Source organism: Channa argus, chromosome 2 (genome assembly GCF_033026475.1).
Source record: "Channa argus isolate prfri chromosome 2, Channa argus male v1.0, whole genome shotgun sequence".
NCBI lineage: Eukaryota > Metazoa > Chordata > Actinopteri > Anabantiformes > Channidae > Channa > Channa argus.
In genome coordinates, this window is record NC_090198.1 from 12,824,012 (window position 1) to 12,846,266 (window position 22,255).

General features: G+C 38.5%; 2 protein-coding genes across 2 annotated transcripts; one reads left to right on the plus strand and one right to left on the minus strand.

The window, feature by feature from the left end:
• Window positions 1-9,408: 9,408 nt before the first annotated feature.
• zdhhc13 (zinc finger DHHC-type palmitoyltransferase 13) lies at window positions 9,409-17,270 on the plus strand. Its single transcript, XM_067495559.1, has 17 exons — window positions 9,409-9,517; window positions 10,570-10,793; window positions 11,571-11,693; window positions 12,071-12,148; window positions 12,476-12,620; window positions 12,706-12,770; window positions 13,066-13,228; window positions 13,632-13,757; window positions 13,870-14,003; window positions 14,107-14,207; window positions 14,407-14,531; window positions 14,638-14,700; window positions 14,791-14,884; window positions 15,298-15,381; window positions 15,460-15,617; window positions 15,913-16,010; window positions 16,688-17,270. Exons 1-17 carry the CDS (start codon window positions 9,494-9,496, stop codon window positions 16,824-16,826), a joined length of 1,944 nt encoding a protein of 647 aa, XP_067351660.1. The 5' UTR covers window positions 9,409-9,493; the 3' UTR covers window positions 16,827-17,270.
• A 1,251-nt stretch (window positions 17,271-18,521) lies between these two features.
• csrp3 (cysteine and glycine-rich protein 3 (cardiac LIM protein)) lies at window positions 18,522-22,024 on the minus strand. Its single transcript, XM_067495560.1, has 6 exons — window positions 21,868-22,024; window positions 21,112-21,223; window positions 19,891-20,062; window positions 19,472-19,601; window positions 18,952-19,045; window positions 18,522-18,742 (listed from the first exon to the last, which is right to left on the minus strand). Exons 2-6 carry the CDS (start codon window positions 21,221-21,223, stop codon window positions 18,669-18,671), a joined length of 582 nt encoding a protein of 193 aa, XP_067351661.1. The 5' UTR covers window positions 21,868-22,024; the 3' UTR covers window positions 18,522-18,668.
• Between the last annotated feature and the right edge of the window lie 231 nt (window positions 22,025-22,255).

The following is a 22,255-nucleotide window of genomic DNA, read 5'->3' on the forward strand; positions in this document are numbered from 1 at the left end:
AAAGAAAAGGTGAGAGTAAGAGGAGCTGTGTGAGTGTATGCTTGGTGTTATCTCCTGGTAACGCAAATGTGCTTTATCTACCAGGAAACAGGAGGCTGCTGCTACAAAAGCCTCTTTTCACAGGTGAAGCCAGAGTTTTTACTTACAACACTCTTACTGCCAGTTTGGCCTTTTTGAGATCGAACCTGAAACAGAGATTTCACGCAGACATACACACACACACGCACAATTTGGCTTCAGGCAGTAATGTCAGTAAAAGTGAGACCCTTTCACCTGAGTCACATTGTGTCTACAGAGGTTATTTTTGCACCTCCAGGCCTCCAGGCCCCAATTGGTCATGGTTGAAAGAAGAGAGACATTCTCAGTAATGCAAGACTGGAAATTTGTCATTTTAAAGCTTGGGTCAAATGGCCTCTCTGGCTATTGATTGGCTTGTCCTCCTCTATTACTTCTGTGTTATGTATTGCACCCTTTATCAGTACTGCGACAGCAACAAACACATTAAACTTGAGCTGCTTCGATCTGCCATAAAGTGCCCCAGCAAGCTGGTTGGTGTGCTGTGCTTGGTGGAGATGAGTTACTGATCAAGGACACGAACGCAATGTTCTCACTGCTCCCTTTTCTAGAGTTATGACCCAAAGTCACAGAGTCGTGGCCTGACTGAGAATGTACAGCCTCACCTCATGACACAAGGTCACTCATCAAAAGTGTCTGAATATGAGAAAGACATCTGTGATTGTGTAAAAGCACTAAATACAGCTCTGTAGCTATTTATGCTACTGTATCAGGGTGACAGGAACTGGGCATAAAAACAGAAAGCTAAAACATGCACGTCCAGTGAGAAACTTATAATACAATAAATGAGATACCATCTTGAAACGGAGAATCTCTGAGTATTTCCCTTAACACAACTATGATTAGGCAAGCAATGTCATGTCCTTGTTACTGCATATTCAACTTCTACTGGTTGGTTAAGAAGCCTGACTGGGGGAAACAGCATGAACTTCCAATGTGTTGTGTCCTCCTTTTCTGGATTTTATACTGACACACAGCAACTGATGATGCCAAATGTAATGGAGATAGAACTGTCTATCTGCAGCCTAAGAAAGTGTAGAGACAAGGACTGCAATGCAGGTCTGAAAAATGTGATTGAACCACAGAAAAAGTTTTAAAAACTTTTAATTTACAATTTAAACATTTCCATAGCTTTGCATCACAGTGCAGTTTTGTTCCTGGAAAGTCCCATAGCTGCATCAGATCTGCTCCCAGCAAAACTAGTCAAAGCTCAGCCCCTCAGCCGAGTTTCAAAGTAATAGTTTACTTTATTCCCTGCCTCTCGACCTATGACAGCTGGGCTCCAGCCCCCCTGCAAATCTAAACAGGATAAGTAGTTACAGGCAATGGATGGATGGATGAATAATTTACTTTGTCAACAAGTAAACAGGGCTGAACTTATTTCTAGCAACTCAGTCGACTGCTGTAAAGTAAATACGGCACACTGGTGGAGAGTAACACTTGTTGTTAGCGGTCAGTCAGTTTAAAAAAATATGTCTCTAGGAACATAGATATGGAATTTAATTGACAGTTTAAAACACGTTTTCAAGACTTATATGTTGAAAATTATAGCGTTTATATTTACCTGTACTTGGCTTTAAACTATCTTTAAAGCAATTTTAAATTTGATATACTACATTCATTTCACTCCTAAAAGGACTGTGAATTATGTCAAAGCTCTTTGCTAGAACCACTGTAACTGACAGATAAAAGACGGTGGGGTCACAAAAAATGTGTTTCTCTGCATTTATCAATGCTGGTGTTATGCTGAAATGAAAATTGTTGGCACAATTCTCCTTAAGTTGGCAAAACAGGCGAAAACATCCACTTGAGTTGTGTGAAATAACTGGTACTGATGTGAGAAATTTAAATAATTCGCTGAACTGCATTGGTGCCCTGCATTTGTGGCACTGAGCAGATGGACACTTTGATGGAGTTGACACAAATAGATTAAACACAGCTTGAATGTCGTCCAGTGAAGACACTTCACTCATATCCCTCAGCTAATAATTCCTTTATCTCACAGACGGCATTTAAAAGTCTCGAGTTAGGATCATTTCGTACACTGGCTCAGAGTTGACTGTGCTACGAAGAGTTTACTGTGCATATCAAATAAAAGATGTTTTTATTACAACTGTCATCCTGATGAGCCCGCAATGTGAAAACAATTTTCTGTGTGGTTCAACCAAGGTCACATCTGAAGATCATCTCTGACTGCTTGCTTCAAGTAAAAATGAAAATCTGTATTTTGCTAAAATCTCCAGGCTCAAAACAAACTGTGCATTAACAATAAATGTGACAATTGGCAGATTGTTGCATCAGATGAAATTTACATTTTCAAATGTTATTCTGTGGCGATTGTTCGTATCTATCAGATGTTTAAAGTGTTGTTGTGTTGTTGATGTTTTAACACATACCACTTTGCCCTGCATGTCCTGCAGTTCCAAAAATGCTGCATGCATTTTGCTTTGATTCCTAAAAAAAAGAAATGTGTTGATTTTTATCTTTTTTTAACGCTGGTATTGGCGTGTCGTTGCTTGCCAAATACTACAGGTCACCTGTCAGGGTCAACACAGAGAGATATACAAAGAAAGACAAGCATTTACACTCGCATTCACACCTACAGGCAGTAACCGATTAACCTAGCATGGCAGCATTACCCAAAGGAAACCTGTTGGATGAGAGGAGGAATGTCTTCAAGAACTACAAGCAAGTCCACTACAGGCAAGTCAACTGGAGAGCACTTCTGGTATAACCATTACATGCAATGACTGAGACTCTTATCTGATCATACTCTGTTCCATTTTCAGATGAGTGGCATGTGTCTTGATGGCCTACTGTTTTTTAAAGACCTGATTGTTCTCTTGTCTTCTTGGTGTGGTTTTTGGACTTTACAGATACACACACTACACCTTTAGGCACTTCATTCAGGTGATCCTCATCTAAATGTGACTTTGGAAACCAGTTGGCTGCGCCAGTGATGATTTGGGTTTTCAGTTTGACAAATTCTTTTTGTCATAAAAGCCAAATTAAACTCACTATTATTCAGTGTTGAAAAATAATAAAAGGTGAAGCCTTCAGACAGAGGTGAATACTTTATTCAGTATGTATAACTTCAAATTATGCAAATCTGCTACTACAGCTCCCATGAATATTCATTGCTCTACACTGCCACTCTTTTATTATCCAACCAGACGGGCTCCTTTATCGTGGTGAAGGTGGGTGCAGTTGTCATTGTCACTTACTTCTCAGAGAACACAGGGGTAGAGAGACATGAGGGCAGCATGATGGCCTTGAGTAATTCAGACAGCTTTGGCACCAGCTGTATAAAAAACATCTCCTGTAGATATAACAGGTCAAATGCTTCATACTGTACTTATAAAAACAGTACAGTTCAATGTCATGCAAAGGTTTTAGGTCCTGTGTTAGAAAACATAAATTTCACCAGCAACTCATGTTTAACAGTAAACGTACATTTAGATCATCTCTAATGCTGTCCAAATGATTGTTTCTCGTTGCTATTCATCTCTTGTCCATGTACAAATAAGAATGGTAACAGGTTGGACCCAAGACTCAGGCCAAGCGGGAAGACAGGTCTCAGTGGTGAGTAAACAACTTTCAGCAGTAACATTAACAGCACCATTGTTGACTCTGTAATAAGGGGTCAGTTAACTGACTCAATAACTTCCAGAAACTGCTCAGGATGCCTCTTAGGAATAAACTCAGGAGGACTGTTAACAGCTAAGTCTTTGACCAAGGGATGATGATTGCTGTTTTTCTTTGTGTTTACACCATGGCCATAGCTCAACATAGGTTTAGGGGCTCTTTAGAGGAAATACTTCAGTAAGCAAAATCTCATTAGAAATTTGTCTCTATTATCTTGAGGTAATACATGTAGTTTGGCAATTCCTCACGCTATCTGGATCATCTTCTCAATGTAAAACCATGTTTATAAGCAAACATTATAGGAAACAATAAACCAATGTTAATTATGGGTTTTGATTTGTAAAATAGAGAACATTAGGATTACATTAGGAAAATACAAAGGGTATTTTTTTTTTATGTGAGAGAGAGGTTGGTTGTAGATGAATGGGTGAGAGAAAACATCAAACTAACGGATCAATAATTCTGCAAAATGCTCCACCCCCCCACTACAGCCTCATCCCCGACTGACCCCAGTGTCATGTCTGAGAGTGTCCCAGTCTGCAATGGTTTACTGTCCAGACAGCACAGAGCCTGTTACATAATGCATGACCACCAACAACACAGTGGGCCGAGCTTTGCTGAATCAGCGGCATAAAAACACTGCTGCTGCCGCTGCACTGACCGAACGACGGCCCATTGCGGCCGATGAAGACAGGCAGCCTGAACTGCCCCCACCCCTGAGAGGAGCACTTGATCACCCAAGTAACCTTTTGCATGAGTGCACTCAATCTCCCACTCAGCAGAGAGACACTGCAGACATGGGAAAGACAGGGGGCATTAGGTGGGATTATCGCCCCCGCTGCCCTTTGTTCTTCTGAAGTCCGTCTCTCGCCAACTCACTCCCCCCCTTCTCCAGCATCCCCTCCCCTCTCTTCCTTTTCTCAGCTCCGCACCCACCTGTTCAGCTCTGGCATCATTACAAAGAGGCCATCCGCCGGCAAGCTTAAACCAGAAAACCTCCCCTCTGTAGCCAACTTTCACAGCCACATGCAAACACACACTGAGGCAAATTAAACCAACGCACTGAAATTTACTCTCTGACTGCACAAAGTAATGGGGGAGTTTTTTTTTTTTAATGAAAGACATGATCAGGGGAATACAGGTTGAAGCCATTATTCATTGATTTATCTTATTAAGTTGAAAAGTGGAGTCATTAGGTGAGGTGTTCATTAAGAAGCAGCGAAGACATTTTCAAAAAAGTATTAAACTATACAGGTCTGTGGACATCTTGTCAGGATTTGCAATCAAGTTTGTAACTTTACTACAAGTATGTTATCGTGTTCCTTTGACAATCATGACACGCGTAAAACAGTGTCCATACTGTCAGCAGGAGACACAAACCAAGCTGTTGTGATGTGACAATGCAATGGCAAACAAATAGTTAGATATAGCAAGATTTTAAGCTTAGAATTAGGAAAGGATTGTGCTTTGGGTTCTAATAAGTACTTTGCTAAAGTTAAAGGACAGTTGTCAACTTGTTAATAATAAACATGAGGTTATGATAAACAATTACATTAAGGTTTTAAAGAAATGGTGTTGACCAGCAGTGACAATGGTGAGTTAATATTTTAATAATCTGTTGATAGAGATTTATTTGTAAAATGTGTTGATCTAAATTTATTCATTAAAGATTCAGTTAAAGAATAATCTTTAGGATACTAATGCAATCTTTTTTTTTCCTTTACAGTAATTTTGTGGGATAGAGGAGTATGTAATATCTGTTGCTTCAGTTTGCCTACATATTATTTTGTGAGTTTCTGAGTTAATATTAGAGACTAAAGCTAAAGCCATCAAATAAAAATCAAAGACAGGAACAGGAAAGAATTTATTTTCACTCGCACTTTTGATTCAGACCTTGTGTGAGAATTTATGATAAAGAAAAGCTTTTAACCATTGCAATTCTCACAATTTACTGTATCTATGGAATTAGTTTTACATATTGTATCACTAAGATATGTGTAATTGGGTGAGGCTAGAAAAAGATTAAAATCCCTCTTGTTAAGTCTTCATGTGTCTCAAATCTTATGTATTTGCCTGATGTTCATCTTGATTGATTCTTTTTATTTATGCCTGCACTACATCAATAACATGGTCACCCTGCCTTTACATGTTATAATGTTCCTCTAGTTTGTTTGTGACTGTTCTTCACAGCATTTATTTTCACACTTGAAGAGAGATGCCTCCTCTTTTGTCCTTTCATAGGATTTTTTTCTTCCTTCTTTTTCTTTTTTCTTTTTTTGGAAATGTATGATTAGTCAAACTGAGGGTTTCTGGCCTGGGCCTGTTATATACTGTAAAGACTAAATTCTGTATTTACAGTGTTGTCCACAAAAACGCAATACTAAAACATAATATTGAATAATTGACTGCCTTTGTTTTCAGCCTGAATATAAGGAAAGGGTTGCGGCAGGAAGGGCTCACTTGCCAAGACAACATGCGGAACGTGTTCTGCTGTGGGGACCCCTATAGGGACAAGACGAAAGTTGTTTATGTTTTTTTAATCAATTAGATTTAATTTAATTTTTCCAATTTGTCACTGGAAATGAATGAGTTGATTAATTGTGGCACTGGGTAACATTAGATCTTGCACCATTTTTTTGTTCAGTCTTCCACCATCTTATATTCTCGTATAGTCAAAGAATAAAATTACTGGCTCACATTAACCGGAACAGTTTTTCTTCCTTTGATTTATAAGGTAGAATCAACAGCTGCAACAGCCAGAGCTGCAACGTTCAGTCCCACTGGCCAGCACACACTTCATTACCATAATTAACTTCCATCAGCCGGGGTCTTCTCACTTTCATATCTGCAAGTATCTCTGGAGAGTCTGAGGAAAGCTTGCTGCTGCTCATCTTATTCATTCTCATTACCATAAAGCAGTCTGGTGTCAAGACGAGATGTGTTAAGTAACTGTGATCCTTCTTGAAAAATTACACATCCCTGCAATTTTGTCTCTCAAGGGAAGACACCACCAAGTTTCAGAAAGGTGCACTAATCAATATTTTTGACTTTGTATATACAGCAAATCTGTGAGTAGTTGTTCACAGCCATCTTAAACCAGTGCACATACCTCAGACTAGAGGTTTTCACACATTAGCATTACTAAATTCCACACAGGCTTTAATGAGAGCAAAGTCCGGTGGTGCAGTTCACCTCAGCCGATCTATCAGCAGTGAAACACACATCCTCTCCAAGTTTTCACTGGATGGCCTTGCTTCCTGAATTACTTTGTTTGTAATGGCCCCAGAGTCTGTCAATTGAAGAATATAGACAAATAATAATAAAAAAATGCCTAATATGTGTTGTTGATGATGCTCAGGCCCCCATTTCTTTTATATAAAAAACCCTCACTCCTTTTCAATTTAATTCTGCACTTATGTCTCATAAAAATAGTGATGTCGACCTTTGGTCCTCTTCTCTATTATGACTTCCTGCTGACAGCTTAATTACATCTGCTTAGTTGTGTGGACGACTTACACATAGTAACACAGATCTGGTATTTAAGTTACTTGTATTTAAAGTATTGTAATTAAATTAAACCATGAAAAACTTACATTTAAAAAAAAAGGACTCCAGATTTGAATAACACAGAATAACAGTTAAATAATTTGTCTAATTTTACTTTTATTCTATGAATTGTAAAGAACAACAAGCAAAAGAAAACAGAATTAGTACTTGGCATACTATGTTGTCATTTAACTTTTTTATTTTTATGTTCATCCACCATCCTCTACACACCAACAACTTGTGTTATCATTGTCAGCATTTTCATTTGATAATAAATAACTATACAAAGAGACAAAGAGATGCAAAATCACTACACAGAGACCCAAAAGTTGCCACCTTCACCTTCTGGCTCTGTCAGTCTGGGTGCCCTGCTGCTATATATGTAGAAGGATGGGGGACTTTTTCAAGTCTGTGCCCGATGGTCCATTGTTTTATAATCCACCCATGATGTAACAGTGAGCAAGGTGCTCCTGAAAAAGACATTGGAACAACAGGTGGGATGTGAAATTCATGATTATGTTTAGTTATGGTCCCTGTTCATTTAGCATTTATATAACCATCGTAGTTCATCTCAAAGAAGTCTAAAGACGATATTCTAGAATATGAACTAAATTTTCCGCTATATGTTTGAATAGAAAACTGTTCAAAATCATCCTGTACATTAATCCGTTGCTTTGCAGACAGAGGTTCTTCTGTTCCTGAATGGAAGATTGGCGCCATCTACTGATACTCACCTGTAAGTACAGATACTGATCGAGGCCAAAGTTCATCCATCAGTCTGGTCCAGAGGGAAAGAGTTTCTAGTTAACATGTTAAACTACTTCACACGGAGTCAGATTCTATCTGATCTTATCAAACATACAGAATAACAATATATTTATTTTATATTCAACAGAACGTAATACAATTAAAATGAATTTAAACACTGAAAAACACTGGGGGCCTTAGAAAGTCTTTTCATGGTCCAATTTGAAGCGGTGGAAAAGCGACTCCTGAAAATAACATTTAAAAAGTTGGCTGTGCGCCTCACTAATTGCTGTAGTACATTAAAGCAGTTTACTGAAGCAGCTTGAATTTTGAAAACGCATTCCCCCCAAGGCTGGTTTGTTTAACATTTTAAAGGCAAGATGTCTTTATTGAATATTTAACAAAGTTAGTTTCGTTACAGAATATGCATGTGCTGTTCCTGACGGCCAAAGAAAACCTCGATTTTCGGTACATTTCCTCTGGGACGCTTGTTTTTCAACAGTGAAGCGTGGAATACAATTTATTCACAACTGACTGAGGCCTGCAGGCGGAGTAAAAGAATGTCCCAATCAAAGTCACCATCGAATTTCCTGGAAGAAGTGTGAATAAGCTGCATGAAATTAATACAAATGAACATTTCCTGTTTGACACATTTGCCTTCAAAATAAAACGCAGCCGCACTAAAAGCCGCAATTCAATTAAACTTTATTTAAATTAGCACCAACAAACAACCAACAAAATCTTTTGAAGGCCCTCTACATAATAAAGCCACGACCACGAGGATATGTAATGAAACAACAAGTCTTTCTCAAAACCCTTGCGCAAGCTCTTTTTCCCATTTTAAATAGGGTGGCCACAACTTTAAAACCACCTCTTAGCATAATGTACTTCAGTATGACTCCCCCAGCCTCAATAATAAAGTAGGATTGTTATCTTCCTGACAGTCTCAACTGAAAAAAAAAAACCCTGAGAAATATAACCTTGCAAAACTAGAATTCATGGCAGAGCTGTTTTATTGGATTCCATTAAGATTGTACGGATCTAAAGTGGTCAGTGAGGGAATAAATGCAGGAGAGATGGGAGAGGAAAGAATGGAAATGTTGAACATTGTTATTTAAAATATGAACTTTAATTAGTTTTTATAATACAATCTTCTAAGAAATCCTTCAACAGTATTTTGAGCCTTTTAACACACAAGTGACATAAACCAGCGTCTTCCCTCTCACACTTTGTTTATTGTGTTTTATTCTTGGACTTCTAAATACACATATGAAAACCCCAAATTCAAAGACAGATTAGCAATAAACACAAAATCGACATTTTCATCCCGGGTCCCAGAAGAGATCTACTTATCGTCAAATACCTTTGTCCTTTAGCTGGATACTTATGGCTTTTACTCTGAAGAAAAACGAGCGGAAGTGGGCCGGTGCTTCTAACCCGTTCAGCGGCACCAACTTTCCCCTCGCCCCTTCACAACAAGATGGACTGGAGTGAGCACGGCGATGTAAGTGGCTTTGTGTTCATCAGCTGCTTCCACAGTCCTGTTTTTGTGGGGACACGGTTTTATCTTGCTGGGAGCTGCCTGAGACTCATCGCCCTAAGACTAATATCTTAACTGGAAGTAGATTGCGAAATGTTTCTAGCTAACTCGCTGTGTGGGTTTTGCTCCTCGGTTAAGCAGCAGCTGTGTTACGAACCTGTCCTGGCTAACACACACCGAGACACATCAGCTGTCAGTCAGCCCAGGAGTTTAGCTCACGTAGGCTCTGTTAACCTGCCGCTAGTTACTTGGCGGTAGCAAGTGCAGGTAGCTGAACTCGCAGTCAGATGTAGCTCACTGAATTTGCAGAAAGCTATCGACTTCCACGATACGGAAGGTCGTCTCAATGCTGACATGGTGATGAAGTGACATCCGACGCGTTTAAATCTTTAAATTGCGTTACGTTACTCGCCTTTGTTGTCTTGGACTATTGACGCTAGTCACGTTTTTCAAGTCTTCTCTTAAAACAGTGGTCAGGGGCGTATGCGAGCGCTGAAAGACGTAACTGAAAGACTGAAACACGTTCTACTTGTTGTGTTCTTCCTGGTCATAGTGGCTGCCAAGGCATCCCCTCCTAATACACTGAGTGAAATGGTATAAATTTAGCTTTATTTAAAAATAATACGAGGTTTAAGCATCATTAATCAGCTAATCGGGTCAGCTGTATTATGATGATTGTTATTATTTTTATTATTAGCCTGTTAGTTATTCAGCTTGCAAAGATATGAAACAGAGCTAAGCAGCTAGTCTGCAAATTTTTGAGGTTGGGACCAGAAGCTTATTTGGCATTTTGCTTTATAAATGATAAATAATTAATTGGTTCTCAAAATAACTGTAGATTATTAGCTTTCTTCCCCGCAAACAACTTGCTAGCTTTCATCATCCGGTAAAGGCTACAGATGTTTCTACGCACGGTGACTTAACTCAGTAATGCTGCTGTTCTCAGCCAGTTTAAAGTTTGTGGACAACTTTGGACCAAATCTGTGTTTTGCTGTGTTTTTGTGCATGTGTTGCAGGATCACAGCCACATGCGTGACAGCTGTCACCACGGGCATGGTGGTCATTCTCACAGTCATGGACCAAGAGCGGCCGCGTTTGGCGGGATGGCGAATCCCTACATGCCAGCATTTCATGGACAGTTTGGCAAAAGTGCAGATCAGACAATGGAACTCACTCAGCAGCCAAAGAAAAGGTCGCACATGGACGACAGCAGCAGCTGGGACATAGTTAAGGCATCACAGTAAGTGGTGGAACAGTAGAACAATTTCATGTCATTTTACAATTGTCATAGGAGCAAGCATTAGATATGTATCACTCTGTGTCTGTGTTTCCTGGCAGGAGCTAACACCAATGTGTATTTCTGCACATATATTTTAGAGGTGAAGTTTTATACTGTGCAATCATGTAATTGTTTGTGTCAGTATATTAAACAATTTCCACAGACAATGTTTTACTAAGTTTATTTACTATGTTTTTTTTTTACAAATAAGGCTTCAGCAGGATTTTTGCAGTGACAAATTAGTTATTTCAGTTTATTTTGGCGCTGGATATAGGTATCAAATGTATTAAGGTGGCCTGGTGGATCAGTGGTAGAACATTGGGTTGGGAAGGCAGCAGGTTTGAATCCCACCCCACCAGGTGTGGCCCAGCCACCTTCTTTACTCATAATAATATCTGGCCCTTAGATGTATTTGATCAATGTATTTGCACAAGAGTTGCACAACAAAACTCAAAGAATGTTTCACACAAAGGCATTCAGAGCTCTATTAAAGAAAAGGCTGCAGAAATCTGTCATTATGCTTTAGTACACAACACTGTTAACCAAAGTCCTGGCTGTCTTTGACAAGTTGAGGTGCAGCAGAGCAAAGGTCCCTCTTCTTGCAAGATTAATGGAAGAAAAGAAAACTATCTGCAGTGCTCACTTCTGTTTTATTGTTTTCTGTGTGAATTTTTGGGATAAACTTAAAGCTTTGTTTTTGTTAGTGTATAAATTGCTTTTTGTTTATGTGTTTCTCAGATTCGGCATCCTTGAACGCTGTAAGGAGCTAGTGGAAGCAGGATATGATGTCAGGCAGCCAGACAAAGAGAATGTCACTCTGCTGCACTGGGCAGCCATCAACAATCGCTCAGAGCTGGTCAAGTAAGACCATCAAATACACTTTCTCTCTCAGTATAACTGACATGCCACAGAGGTGTGAGCACAACAATTATATTGAAATTAAAACATTGAAAATCATTAAATTACATTGGCTGTTTCACATCAAAATCCATCTAAGTAAGTTTGTAAGTAAGTAATCCCTCCAAAATAAGTTTGACATATTTACATCAGTCACAAGTTAAAGTGAATTGAAATGGATTGATGCTAAGGGACTTGTCAGACAAAAAATCAGTGCTTGGAGCAAAAGTAAATAGCTTTACACTCTGGAAAACAAATTGGGATTGAACTGAAATACACCAACACCAAATATTCAGAACTGTGAAAAAAAATTTTTTTTTAATGCTTTTTATTCCTGACAGGTATTATATTTCTAAAGGGGCAATAGTTGACCAGCTTGGTGGAGACTTGAACTCTACTCCTCTTCACTGGGCCATAAGGTGATTGGTACTCTAGTTTTCATTATATTAAGGATAAAAGCTAATAATCTATAAATATTTATGCACCAGTTAAGATTGAGACTTTGCCTTCAATAATTGATGGGGTCTGAAAAGCATATTTATAATTCTTACAAAAGCAGTTATAATTTTGTGCTGTTGTACGTGTTTGCTGCCGTTGTTTGGGTCTTGATTTCCTAGCATGCATTTTGGAAGCTTGTCTTCAAACCATAGTGTTTAAACTCAGACTTAACATGATTTCATTTGTCCGTCTTGTTGAATTGTCAGCTGCAGTTACGATACTTATGTTCTCACATGGTTTATGAATAGGCAAGGCCACCTGCCAATGGTGATCCAGCTGATGAGATATGGAGCAGATCCTTCCATCGCTGATGGAGAAGGTTACCGAGCTCTCCACCTTGCTATTCTCTTCCAGCATATGGCCATAGCAGCTTATCTAATGGCTAAGGGACAGGTCAGTTTCCCAAGAAGTTTTTTCAGTTTATGCAAACTTTTATTTTGCTGGCTTGTCCTTATTTGCCTTTTTGCTGCACCTTTAGGAAGTCGATGGGCCTGATTGTAACGGACAGACTCCACTAATGTTAGCAGCTCAAAAGATAATTGGGTAAGTACCACACCTACTGATATACGTTTCCAGTTTGTTCAAGGAAACATTTAAATAGCTAAGCACTATTAAATATCATTTATTGAATGGATTTTAATGGAGGATATCTATCTGTGATCATATATGATTTCTCTAAATCTGAAAGATTCCACTGTATCTGCCTATATGTTTAAAATAATAATAAAAACTAGTGGATAATCAGAAAATAGCCTTTTTTTAAAAAAAAATACATCTTTTCACCACCAAATTTGACTTTGGAAAGTAGTATCTAAAGTATGTTGTTCTTTTTTCCTAGCCCTGAACCCACAAATTTCTTGATCAAGAATAATGCTTCTGTGAGTGCTGTGGACAAAGTGAACAGGAACACTCCGCTGCACTGTGCCGTGTTGGCAGGAAATGTTGATGCTGCCCACATCCTTCTGGAGGCCGGGGCCAGTGTGGACGCAGAAAACATCAATGTGAGCTTCTCAAAACACTTCCTGCAAAATCCATACGTTTTGTAGTAGCTTTCAGACTTTGGGGAATATATGCCACTAGTCAGAAACCTATTTCTCCCAGACTGACTGACTGAGAAAGATAATCTGTATGCTAAATAAGATGTAAAACACATTCCTGGACTCTGTGAAGACTTCATTTGCTAGGAAAATTTAGTCTATGCCCATTTTAAATATGTCATATTAATACATATTACAAATAGTTTTGTTCCAGCTGGTTCATAATGCACCTGTTAGAGGAAAGTAGATGCTACAAGCTAAACGTTATTAAACAAAATCAAAAATGTCAACATATTCGCAAATTCATATGAAAATAGACGGGCTCAAATGAATCAATAATGGTGCTTGTCTGTATTGTGTTTTTAAGGGGCACACTCCTATCGACTTGGCCCAACAAGTTAACAGCCCGCTGCTTATCCACATGCTCAACCACATTAAACAGGAGAGGCTGCGCTTCAACTCTCGCTGTCTACGAATGGTCAACAGATACAGGGTACACAGATACTAAAAAGGCCACATTCAGACATTTCAAACTGATTTGTGATTAAGAAACAACTGTAATCTCTAGAAAAATCTCTAATTGTGGAATGTTTGTAATCGTCCAGGTCATTCTGCAGTTTTTGCTCTGCACAGCCATATTTGGAAGCGTGGGTGCAATAGTTGATATGAACTCTGAGTCGTGGCTGCTCAAAGGGATCCTGCTGGCCTGTGTGATAGGTGTCATTAATCTGGCTTCAAGGTGAGGCTCTTGATTCTTGTGAATTGAACATTTTACTTTGTGCAGATCCAATCTGCAAAACTGCTTGTTTGCTATTTAAACAAAAATGTTTGTATGCAAACAGGAGTTTCCCAGGTCCAGCCTTTCAGTCTCTTCTACCAGCTTCAGCTCTCATGGCTTCAGTCTTCTGGATGCTTGTCACCTGGTGTCTCTGGTTTCTGCCAGATATCCTTTCTTTAAAAGAAGCAAACCAGAAAACAATGATTGTGTGTTTGTACAAATCAGGGTTTGTTACATCGTAGTGGGTTTTTTTTCCCCACTGGTCAGACAGATATTCTTTAAGATGCTATTATCTGAAAATAGATGTTTGATATTTTAGCCTTTTGATCAGGTTGATGAACAGTTTCTTATCGTTAAACCTCACAAGGACATAGCGCCACAGTTCAAGTTCTTTTCACTCTGAATGCGACTGCTCTGCTCTATTACTACATCCGCACCTGCAAGACAGACCCAGGCTTCATCAAGGCAACAGAAGAGGAGAAGAAAATGGTGGGAGGGCTATTACCATTTAGAAACCAAATAATGTTATTTTGCATGTATGTGTAACAGACACAAGAGCTTAAGGTCTTGAAAGTCAAATTTTTTGTGATGTCAGAATGTCTTGGTGTTGGCTGAAGCTGGCTGTCTGGACCCCAGAATATTCTGTACTTCTTGCATGGTGAGAGCTGGGAACAAAGAAACTTCCATTTGTACAACACTTTGCCACTGAGAATAAAAATCTCATAGTTTTGCATCATTTTGTTCACAGATAAAAAAACCAATGAGAACAAACCACTGCTTCAGCTGTGATGCCTGTGTGGCGAAGCAGGACCACCACTCCGTTTGGACCAATAGCTGCATCGGTATGAAAAACAACACATTTAGCTCTGTGTATGATTTTAATAATTCTAATGGTAAATTCTTAATAATCTTTTATTTTTGTTATCTAGTCTAGTGTTAAGATAAACAAAATACAACTAAAAGTTTTGGGAGTCAACGATTCATTTAAACAGATGAAGGGATCCATTTTCAACTTGCGTATTCTCAAAGTTTTAAATTTTAATCACAAAATATCTCATTAATGTCAGGGTACATTGTGTTGGAAATGGTGGAAATTGAAACATGAGAACAGATTGATGAAAGCAGAAAATGAAATCTATTTAATCCTTTAGTGATTGTCACACATACAGATTAATTGATAATATATTACATCACACCTCCTGTAGTTGCTCGGCATATAATTTTACATTGTTTGAGACCATTTGTTGAACCCCAGGTGCAAGGAACCATCATTACTTCATACTTTTTCTGGTCTCGCTCATGCTGATGGGCAGCTGGATGTTCTACGGTTGTCTCACGTGTGAGTAAACCAACACTCAGTACAATAACAATTTCAGGAACAGTTTCACACAGTTTACACATCTGTTTGTATGTTCAGACTGGTCAAATCACTGTGGGCTGCATTATGAGGAGCATGGCCTGTGGGGAGTGGTCTCTGCCCTGGTCAGCTGCTCTCCCTGGGTTCTCACAGTCTTCCTGCTGGCCTTTTACCACACCTGCTGGTCCGGCTTGATCCTGCTGCTGCAGCTCTACCAGGTGATTAGTTTCTTCAAGTTTGGTAAAGAGTTTCTGGCTCCTAGTTATCCTTGTTTTTCTGTCTCTAAAACCAGACTCTCAACAAAGCAAATAAACCCTCTGAATATTTAGATTTCATCATGTCATGCAGTCAAATAGTCAATCTTCAAACTGCATTTATGGTCCACAATGGCTGGAATTCTAACAGCATCTTAGACTGAATTTTAAATACAGGCCCCACATCTGCTGTGTTTAAACAAATGGTAAATGTCTTCTGTGTAGTGATGACTGACCTGTTTATTTTCGTTTGGAACAGATTGCCTTTCTAGGACTGACCACAGCAGAGCGAACAAACCTGACGCTTCACCAAAGGAAATTCCGACAATCTGTTTCCCTGAGACAGAATCCATACAAGTGAGTGGGAAATTACCTTTCCTAATATTTACTGAATTTATTTTTCACATTTTCAAGTGCCCTTTATTTTATTAGGACATGAATACTATATGTCACTAATGTCAGAAGATTGAGCTATTTAGTTAATGGCTGTGTTAGAATCATCATGCAGAGCGAGCTTTGTTTCAGTCAGGGTGTTCATTACCATCACCAAAACACACATTTTCAAATTTCAGTACCCATTAAATTGTACATGTGACTAAAAAACAATCAGCTAGGAACTTTGTGATATGTTTAAACCCAGGGGCATGGATGTATCCAGTCATTAATGTATTTGCACTGTTGGCTGAAGTCCAGTTCTTTTTTGTCTTTTGGGCTTGTAGCTGTAAATAAATTGTTAATTAGTTATTCTATGCAATGAAAGGTTCAATGATTGGAATAATTTAACATTTTACAATTTGATCATTTTAGTGGAAATGTTCAAAGGGGTTGGACAAAAAATCCAAAGCTCTTGCAAACAAGGCTTGATGTTGATAAGTTTAGAAATTAATCAGAAGAACAAGAAAATAGAAGTTCTGTTCAGATTTCAAATCCAAACTCTAGCTAATCTAGCTAGTTAATAATAGAACATTAAGTGCAGATATCAGTCATCTGATTGAACATCTTGTCCTCTATCATCTCTCATCGTCTGCCTGCAGTTTGGGAGTGCTGCGGAACCTGGTGTCCTTCTTCCAACTGCGTTGTTGCGGCCTCTTCAAACCTGCCAGCATCGACTGGACACAGCAGTTTCCAGCTGGCCGTGACCAGCACATGTTCGAACACACAGACATGGTCTGATCTCCACACAGCCCTGTGTTCAGGATCAAGGGTCAGACTTTAACAGTAGTTTGGGACCAAAAGCAAAGGTTCTGTTTAATTATTGTGTTCTCCTTGTGGAGAGAGACCACAATACTGAAGTTAAGAAAACAGATAGGAACATGTAGATATTGTTAAATTGCTCTTTGTACAGACTGCTGCTGCCTTATACTTGACCAATGTAAGTGAATTAAAAAATACACATATTTTAAATTTGGTAAGATTGACTGAACCTTTAAAGGCCTAAATTGTAATGGAAGTTTTGAGCTGTTTTTTATGAACACATCATGCCTATTTTTATCTGTTGTGGGGAAAAAAGGATTTCCATATTTGTAAACATATGGTTTTATGACTTTTGTAAGAGCTGCATGTGTTTAATACCAGATGACCACTATAGTACTTCAATAAATTGATGTTGTGCCTGTCTTTTAACTGGATATGTGTGGAACTTAATATAGGAGCCATCATTAAAAAACCCACACAGCAAATGACATTAAGGGTACGCTCATAAATGATCGTCATTTACTTGGATTGTTGTCATTGTTGTGCCTCAGTTTTACAGCATTGTTACAAAATATCTTGTTAGCTACATAAGCTGCAGAGAAATATCACCATCTTGCCACTCTTATGAGCTTTTGAGCTTTCAGCTTATTGTTTCTGATTTTGTAGCCCATTCACTGCATGGTTCAGTCTCACTGCTCACCAGCCTTGTTCTAAGCAGCAGCAGACAGCTTTTTGTGTAGTAAAACACACTTTTTAACTAAAGATGATCAACATCTTGTGGTCAACCTTTAAATATTTGAAATGTAACCGCATACACATGGCAATTCTTTGGGTTTATTTCTGGCCCAATCGAAAAATTTCATTAATAAGCCTATTGTTTTGAAAGCAATATGTTGGACTATAAATGGTCAAAAAGTTAAAAAATGTGCATCAGTTTCCTCTGAGTGCATGTTTTTTGTGCAAGTTCAACAAACAATCCAAAATCCCAATCCAAAAGTGATACAAAACAGAAAATCTTACTATTTCAGAGGCAGAAAACAGCAGTCTTGATAGGCAACTAATCCTTTAGGAGATCTGTTTTTAACTAGTGTGGTAAAGCCTTATAATGTAAAAGCAGTCTCTGTGATTAAAGTGTCTGGAGGTTTTTATAGGTTTAGGTACAATATTATGATTTTGAACTACTTTAGCCAAGTGAATGATTATCTGATTGTTGTCAACTCTGCAAATTTAACAATGTCAGATAACAGTTCTAATTTTGGTTTGACAAAAGCATCTAATCCAGTAGTGCTCTGGACGGCTGCTCAAACACAAATGGCAAGAATTAACATGTTTCATTTTGTAATCACTTGTTGCCTTGATAGTCCTAATTATTATTGGGCAGACCTATTTGTAAATGCAAATAAGATTATATTAATTAACTTTATGAGATAAGGTACTGGTAATTGTTGTTTCACAGATGGAGGTCACATTCATGGAAATTAACTAAAAGTAGGGTTGTTCAAGCTGTAATTATCAAAAGTTTAATTAGTAATACTGATTTTTTTTTTTTTGTTTGAAGATACAAAACTGCATAAAAAAACAATTGTTCTCCCATCCTCTTGCCCTATATTTCTATATATTTCCATATAAATAATTTCTGTCTTGGGACCTCTTCTCATAAACAATGACACATACCAAAGTAAAAAATTGTTTTATTTTGGATTCAAAATAACAAATGTTCTGTTGCATAGAATCTTAATACAAAATATACTCATCACACATCATTCAGTGTATTAGCAACAAATGAGGCATGAGGCTTAGGTTTTTAGAGAACAGACACATTCACTCTCGGTCCTCCAACATCGCAGCGTTCCCCAGTCCAAATCCTTTTGGGCCAAAGTTTTTGGCATAGCAAACTGAAGAAAATAGGAAAAAACAATGTGGAGTTGGTGATAAACAGCATTGTGTATTTGATCAAATGTGTGTGTGTGTCACTTTAGTCCTGCATGCTATACAGCTATGTTTCCTTATTTGTGGCAGAATAGATTTTAAAAATAGGGGAATCCTCAAGTAGTGATGCCTGTATATGTTATGTGTATTAGTGTGTTTATGTGTGTGCATATACCTTTACAGTACAGCTCTCCATCCTTGTCAGTCACTGTGGTTGATTCCAGGCTTTTACCACACAGGGCACAGCGAAAACATGTTTTGTGCCAGGGCTACAGACATATCATATTTAGTATAATTAATAACAATATGTAAAGCTCTGAAAATTAGCTTTTAAACATGTTTAACAACCTAATACTTGCATTAGCACAGCCAAATGTGTGTAGTGGCTTCAGAGTTTAGGGTTTCTACCCTCTCACTTAACTACAGTTTGAGTAGTACAATATTAGAATGAACACTTGAATACTTGAATCAACTTGCTTGGGTTCAATAAACCTGTTAGTAGTGACCTTGTGAGCAACAGTAAAAACATATTTGAGAAGCTTTAGAGCTAAGTGGTTTAAATTAGGAATGCTGTCAAAAGGAAAAGCAAGATGGGCCAACTATAAATTAGTGAAGAAGTTATTAAGAATGTGTGGAACTTAAAAGTACAATAAACTTATGTACACTCCCCAAAGTTCCACCAAGATGGTTCTTACCTTCCCTGCTCCCATCACCTTTTCTGCAGCGTAGACGGCTTTAGAGCATCGCTGGCAGCGGTCAGAACTTCCAAACTTCTGGAAAGATTTGTTTGGATTGGAGTTTGTAGAGGAAGGTCTTGGTTTAGAACTAGAAAAACAAATGCCCTCAATGTTAATGTGGAGTAAAACAGCATTTTTTGGATTATAACGTCTGATGCTGTGATGAGCAGGGGTCCTTCATCATACTGGAGAAAGGTGACATTAACCACCCAAAATCACCAAAAAAAAAGTGCTCTGATGAAGGCATTCAGAATGAAACTTGACAGATAATGAGACCTCTTCTCTCTTAATAAAGCTTGATTTGATTACATTACATGATGAAATAAAAAGACCAGCCTTGACTTAACCGTGTCTCTAACTACAGTGTGAACACCTACTCATGAGGCTGCTGGTCAATGTCTGGTCCAGTAGGATCAGAGCTCAGGGCTCCAGCTCCTTGCCCATACCCGTAACCTTTAGGCCCATATTTCTTGCCATAGCAGGACTTGCAGTAAATTTCAGACTCATGCGCTGCAACTGTGGTGCTGTCAAGCCCTTTTCTGCAGGTCACTATGCAAAAGAGAACAAAACAAACACAAAGCCCCATTACTGTTGTGGTTTGGCTGGATGAAATGGTTTGCCTAGCCCTTGAAGTGGGCTAGGCAAACCAAAGGGGAGTAAATCAAAGTTATTTAAAGCTCCCACCTAGCTAGTTTTATCAGTCAACAGTGGCATTACACATAGTCAAAGTCTTGTGTTTCTATTTGTAGAATGAATGAAGAGTGTGAGGTCAATGTTTGAGAAAAGATGAACACTTAGCAAATGTGAGATCTTATCACAGAGGCCTTTTAGAGCTCCCAGTGGAACAATCCAGCAATCACACAGACTCACATCCAACCAGCTGGAGAGTGTTTGTGAAACAGGAGAACTGTATGAGCTGCCCAGTCTTGATTCTAATGCAGTTCTGAATCCTTGGATTATATCTGGCTATGGCCCATAAATTTGGCTGTATCATTATAGGACCAGAAATGACATTTAGGTCAGGACATCCAGCTAAAAAATATGTGGGGACACAGTCAAAGCCAGAGAGCTGCCGTTCAACTACTAATCTACGAGAGCATTAAAAAGAGCATTTTATGTGAAAAACGCGTGAAAAAAAATTGTAGTAGGATGATGACGAGAAGGAAGAAAGAACTCATAATGACGGAGAAAAAATCAGCAACAGATACGAAAGATGCAAAAATTACGGAATAGATAGAGGCAAAAGGAAGCAAGGAAGAAAGAAAGGAGGAGGGGAAACGAAAGGTTCCAGAAAAAGCAAAGAAAGGAAATGTTACATTTCAGCAAAGAAAAAGTAAAAAGAAGAAAAAAGACCAGAGGAAACATAAAGTAGATAAGGACGATAAAAGTGAAGAGTGAAAGGGAAAAATGAACAGGACAAAGAAAAGACTAACACAAATGATCTTGTGCTTTTAAATATGTCTTCTATCATTTCAGTGCGACACACAAGGAAACAGCAGTCTAACGTTAAACAAGCTCTGGACCGCGTGATTCTGCTGATCCACCATCATACTCTGACAGTTCAACCAGTACGGAGAAGAAAGAACCAGTTTGCTCACTGCACATGAAACAGGTCTTATGGAAACTTCTCCCGTTGCACTGGATTTCCTCTGCATGGTAAACCGTCTTCTCACAGGCTGCACACTTGGCACCCCCTCCCCAGTTTGGCATCTTGGAGAAAGAAAAATAAATACACATTTAAAATAAAAGAAATAAAACTTTTAAAATGCTCCTAACATTACATATATATGTACATGTGTTTTCATCTTATAAATTACTAATTTCCAGGTACCTGTCTCAGCTCATACCTGCACTGGATAAAAACCAACAGAGGATGTTTACTGTAAGATGTGATTCTACACAGAATTATATAACAGCTCAAAAGGCCTCATACAGAAAAACTGTTTTACACATGTAAATCATGTGCGGTCTATATAATTTTTTTCATCCTTTTCCATTTTAGTGCTTCCCTGCATGGACTTCTGTCTGACATTCCAGTTTTCAGTCATATCAGACACTGGCTATCACCTCACAGGACTGGCATGTGACGTTCCAGGAATAGAGGCTTTACTGAGACATCAAACCCACAGACGCCAAACAGATTTTCCATCTAACAAAGCTACATACATTTCTAAATAATCTTGAAACAAATCAGAAATCACCTATTTTGCTCTGATGTTTAAGTTAATTTCAAAAAAGAAAAAGGAAAAGTATTTTCAAATAAGCAAAAGCTGATCATAAATATATAAAACATGTTACCTTTCTATTGTCACATACGAACAGCAAACATTACTACAATGGAAACAAGTCCTTACCTTGAATTCAAGCCTGCTGTTCTCCTGTCCTAGTGTGGAGGTGAACCGTCCTGAGTTGCTTAAATACTGTCCATATCACCATCACCAGAGTCCACCTGTGACGCATCAATGACACTATCCTCTAAAAATAGCTTGTGACAGAGCAGAGCTCCCCGACACTTCATCACAGGATGAAAGAGATCTGAACATCAGCCACTCAAAAATTTGTTCTGGACACATTAAACTCTAACCATCACAGAACGCTGACTGACAACTGCATGGATGGAGGCCATAACATGGTATGTTAAAGGAAATGGTAAATGGCCACTCTATAAATCGCTTTTTATCCAATGCGTTTTACAACGTTGATTCCCATTCACCCATTCACACACCGATGGCAGTGGCTGCC